This window comes from Misgurnus anguillicaudatus, chromosome 9 (genome assembly GCF_027580225.2).
Source record: "Misgurnus anguillicaudatus chromosome 9, ASM2758022v2, whole genome shotgun sequence".
Taxonomy (NCBI): Eukaryota; Metazoa; Chordata; class Actinopteri; order Cypriniformes; family Cobitidae; genus Misgurnus; species Misgurnus anguillicaudatus.
The window spans coordinates 25,185,238-25,190,370 of record NC_073345.2 but is presented as its reverse complement, the minus strand read 5'-3'; the positions used below and the strand labels follow the sequence as shown (position 1 = coordinate 25,190,370).

The window sequence follows — 5,133 nt, the reverse complement described above, 5'->3', positions numbered from 1 at the left end:
GGGTGGCAAATGAGAGGCAGAATTTTGTAAAAATGTTTGTAAAATTTGTTTAGGAAAAACATTTTAATTTTTTTGTATATTGTCTGTGGAATTACTATGGAGTCTGTGTACTGTAGAAAATTGTGTTAACATACATTTTTATGTTACTTTAACTTAAATTAAGGTAAACCATTTCTTCTTGTTTTTATAAGTTATATCAACTAATTACAAATAGTAGGTTGAATTGACTTGCAAAACAAAGTTCTTTTAACTTCATGCTGCATTTTTTTAAGGGTTGTGTTACCAGGAAAACATTAAGGCAAATTAGCCAAAATCAAGACATTTCTAAAATGGAGGCTACCATCATGATGATTTTAAGATCAGGGGACATTTTGGATAATTAAGATTAATATATAATTAATCAAAATTATTTGTTTATTTAAAATAGGTCAGATCTGCAAGTTATCAACATAACACCACAGACACTAATAAAGTGTGACACATGAAATGGTCAGAAATGTAGCTAAATTTAAGATAATTAATATAAGAAAGCATGTAGATTCAACATGCACCCCTCAGACTAACCAGCACCTGCATGACCTCTATGGGTATTTGTACCTTTTATTTACAAAAAAACTTGCGAACCAGTTACACAAGGTAGTTCAAAGAACACCAAAGCACTTGTTTTTGATGCTGTAGCATCTCCTTATCATGCAGCAAATATGAGATGTCAGCAGTATGTAGATTTCTAAATAAAATTCCCCATCCTCCTTTTTTATGACATGATGACTCCACCTCTGCTTACTGCAGACGTTCAGCTTCTCTAGATGCATAGGTGCACAGCAGATTTAGGTAAGTTAAGGCTTCTTAGTGTAAATCTTGTCCAGTTACGTTTATACTGTTCCATGTTAAAATACTTTGTACTTTGTATTAATTATACACTCTAAAAAAATGCTGGGTTATTTTTTCTTTAATCCATTGTTGGATCAAAGATAAACAATTCCTGGGCTAATTTAACCCAATAGCTGGGCTCGTCCCTTTTGACCCAATGCTGAGGTGAAAATAACCCAGCATTTTTTAGAGTGCAGTAAATTGAAAAGCTGCTGTTAATACTGTAGTATACTTAGTATTTACTATAGTATAGCAAATTGTAGCATACTGTAGTATACTATAATAATCACTACACTTTGTTAAAGTGCCCATATTATGAAAAACTCACTTTTTCTGGGTTTTGGGGTGTTATTTTGTGTCTCTGATGCTCCCACACGCATACAAATTTGGAAAAAAAATCCATCCATGCTGTTTTGAGTGAGATACAGGTTTCTGGATGTCCTCTGCCTTGAGTCTCAGACTGCGCGAGTTCAAACTCAGCTCCGTTGTTACGTAACTAACCGTTTCGTCACCTCCAGTTTGAATTTTCCCGCCCACCAACCCACTCGCAGGTCTCCACCCACCAGGTAACTAGAGAGCACAGAGCAGTCCGTCACTTCGCTGATACCCTGCTGTTATCATGTCTCACTGAAATAACAGCGCTATTTGGATATGGATTATACTCCCACCTACTTTTAAAAACAAAGTTTTAACGCGTGGTTATTGGAACCCGAAGTAATCTTATATACAGTGTGTTACGACACAAATAGTCATCATATTGTAGGCGATAAGACCTTCATGCGAAATCTGATGTAAACAACAGACTATGTATCTATATTTCACGGATTATACGCATTTGTGGACAAAAATGGTCATTGGATGTATTTTATTGGACTTTCATGGATCATTCACACATCTAAAACAGACTGGATTTGATTCGCGATCGTTGTATCAACACAAAAGGTAAGAAGTCACCTCATACTGTACATTGATGCTAATCCCGTAAATTATACCTTTTAAATGTATAGTGATGTTAAAATTGGTTGTAAACAGTAGGCTATATAGATAGTTTTGCAGGCTAGATAGTTTACAGCGTGGTTTCGAAAGTTAAAAAAATATTTAACGGCTTTATTTTACAATTCTACAAGAACTAAGTAATAGTGCTTTGCCAAACTAAAAGTTTTTTGCCAAACTAACCGAGACCGAGCCTTACCGCCCCGGCTTTTCTGACGAGGCTAACCCCCGAGCCTCTTATAACTTTACGGTCCGGACCTCCCGCTAGCTTCTAGCAATTAGTACGCGGTCCACAAGCAGTATACATCCCCCGCTGGGTCTTAATTTCTGTAATTTGCGAAAATAATGCGTTTGAAAATGTTTTATAACGGGAATATGTTAACATTGTCCAGGGAAAACGAGTTTATTGTTGAGACTGCTACTTCACAATTGACTCTGGAATCATTGTGTGTCATGAGTTTCTTCTCCTGGAGTGTACTTATTAGTGATACTTTTCTGCATGATTTATCTGTTGACAACATAAACCGTTAATAATAATAATATATAAAATAATAACACAGTATGGTCTGTACTGCTCATGATATCACTATGCACGCGCACATGACTTAGTAGTGGGGCGTGATCAAAGGAGCAGCAGCTCATAAATATGTAATGACTAGCTCAAAACGGCACAATCTGAACTGCCCTGAAACAGAGGCTCCTAGAGATGGGTAACAATCTTTTCCTACAAGCTATTTCGAGCAAACAACTTTTGAAACATGCTTTATGGAACTCATACACCTATTTAACTTGTGGAAAAGCAGTCATAAAATGGGCACTTTAATGTACACTACAATATTCTGTGTTTGCTTTATTGAACTAATAAAGTGTAGTAAATACCATAGCATTCTTGAATATTTAATATGATAAATAAAACACTATAGTATCTCAGAATTTGACTATAGTTTACTACAGCAGGCCTTAATACCAGAAATGGCCAGTATTTTGAATTAATTAAATATGTATTTAATTACTTCTGCATATTTTGTAAAAATGTGAGAAAATTTTCAGATGTAATTTCTACTTCAACCAGTGTCTACCAGTGTCTTGTGATCTGTCAGCAATAACCTGTTCACGCTGAATGATGTGCCTTATTTGATTACTGTCAGTTTAGGAACTGGTCATCCCATGTTGCCAGATATTAGTACAAAAACAAACAAAAATAAAATAAGTTCAAATTGTCTTTCTAGAGATATCCCTAAACCTACTCATCACTTTAAAATTGTCACATTAAATGCTAAGATACTAAACACTACGTCTAAAGAGGATTTTAATAAAGGGATCTGGCAACACTGCAATGCTGCTCCTGCTGTGCCATTGCAGCGGCTTGAGTCAATCTCCCTTATTGTACAATAAACAAGGGCATTTGACCTAACCCAGTGGTTCTCAAACTGGGGGCCGCGAGATGGTGCCAGGGGGACCCCAGTTTTATGACATTTTATAAAATAAATTAATTTATCATGAATTCTGTGGAATTAAACCTAAAAAAATAAGGCAACTAACCAACGGCACTACTTCGTACCATTCATGTTTTGTTTAATTAAAAGACAGTTTTTTGTCATACATTTTCTTTGGGGGGCCACGAAGGAATGCGCCGTACACAAGAGGGGTAAAACCAGGTGCAAGACATGAATTTTGCTTGCTAAGTACAAATCCTCTATTTTTTTCCATACAGAATGAGAAGACTGTGCTGTCAGCACATCAGAGGGTTCATACTTGTTTATATGATATTAATACTCCTAATGTGTGCTTTAACAGTCATATTTTTAAGAGTGAATGAAGACGACTGCTGCCTTAATACCTCTGGGACAACAGGAGTGTTTGACAGACAACGGTTGACAGTAAAATATGGCATTAATTGTTCTGCAATATATGACATGAAACCAGTGGAAGTGGAAAAATCTGTATTTGTCCGTAAAAACAAAAGCTATGTGGGTCCAACTGACATGAATGTTGTGAATGCCACCTCTGATTGTGATCGGTTTATTACATCAAAGGGTTATGGTGCGGTACAAGGCTCTGAGTCTGAGCGTGTATTTCCTCTTGCTTACTCTCTGGTCGTTCACAAGAATGCAGATCTTGTGGAAAGGTTGCTAAGGGCCATTTATATGCCACATAATGTTTATTGCATACATTATGACCTGAAGTCTTCAGATGATTTTATTTCAGCGATACAAGGTCTGGCCCGCTGCATCCCTAACGTCTTCATTGCCTCAAAACTGGAGAGGGTGCAGTATGCAGGCATCTCACGCCTCAAAGCAGATCTTAATTGTCTGTCTGATCTCCTGGAGTCGGAGGTGAAATGGAAGTATGTCATCAATCTGTGTGGTCAGGACTTTCCACTGCGAACCAATGCTGAACTGGTGTCAGATCTAAAGATGCTTAATGGCAAGAACATGGTGGAGAGCAAGCGACCTGGAAATAAAAAGGTGCGCTGGAGTTTCCACTATGCCCTGAAAAATAACAAATCTGAATACTATTCATTTCCTATCAGAACATCTGAGGCGAAGCCTCCACCACCTCATAAAATCGAAATGTTTGTGGGCAGTGCATACTTTACACTCTCATGGGAATTTGTACTTTTTGTTCAGTGGAGTTCTCTAGTCAGAGATTTTTTCGTTTGGTCTGAGGACACATACTCACCTGATGAACATTTTTGGGGAACTCTTGTTCGGGTGCCTGGAGTACCAGGAGAGGTGCCAAGATCTTACCCTGATATTTCACTACTGAAAAGTAAAACCCGTCTGGTGAAGTGGAAATTTTTAGAAGGGAAACTTTACCCACTATGCACTGGGAAACATGTACGGACTGTGTGTATTTTTGGTGCTGCTGAGCTCAGATGGCTTCTTGACTATGGTCACTGGTTTGTTAATAAAGTGGACCCAAAGGTGGATCCTATTCTTATTGAATGTTTAGAAGAGAAGCTTTTAAAAAAACAGCTGATGTCTGTATGATGATGGTTGTATTTTTCTGCAGTTAAAAGTACTGTTACTGTTAAAAGTTAAGCTTTTAGCAGTTTTTAGTAAATAACATAATGCATGAAAACTTGAAATCTTTGGGCATAGAAGTTTGTTGAGTGGGCTTTTTTATATTTTTGTGAATTTAATTTTACCTTACTACACTGTTTTTAATATGCTTTAAAACAAATCGTGCAATTTCATCAGTCAACACCATTGGTTAGTGCTTTTCAGCAGTTTTCAATACATTAACATTTAGTATTTTAGCAGACGC

The 5,133-nt window shown here is 36.9% G+C and overlaps 1 protein-coding gene across 1 annotated transcript; it reads left to right on the top strand.

The window, feature by feature from the left end:
• The first annotated feature begins 3,126 nt into the window (after positions 1-3,126).
• On the top strand, positions 3,127-4,856 carry LOC129424244 (beta-1,3-galactosyl-O-glycosyl-glycoprotein beta-1,6-N-acetylglucosaminyltransferase 4-like). The gene has a single exon (XM_055180846.2). It carries the CDS (start codon positions 3,579-3,581, stop codon positions 4,854-4,856), a length of 1,278 nt encoding a protein of 425 aa, XP_055036821.2. The 5' UTR covers positions 3,127-3,578.
• The last annotated feature ends 277 nt before the right edge of the window (positions 4,857-5,133 follow it).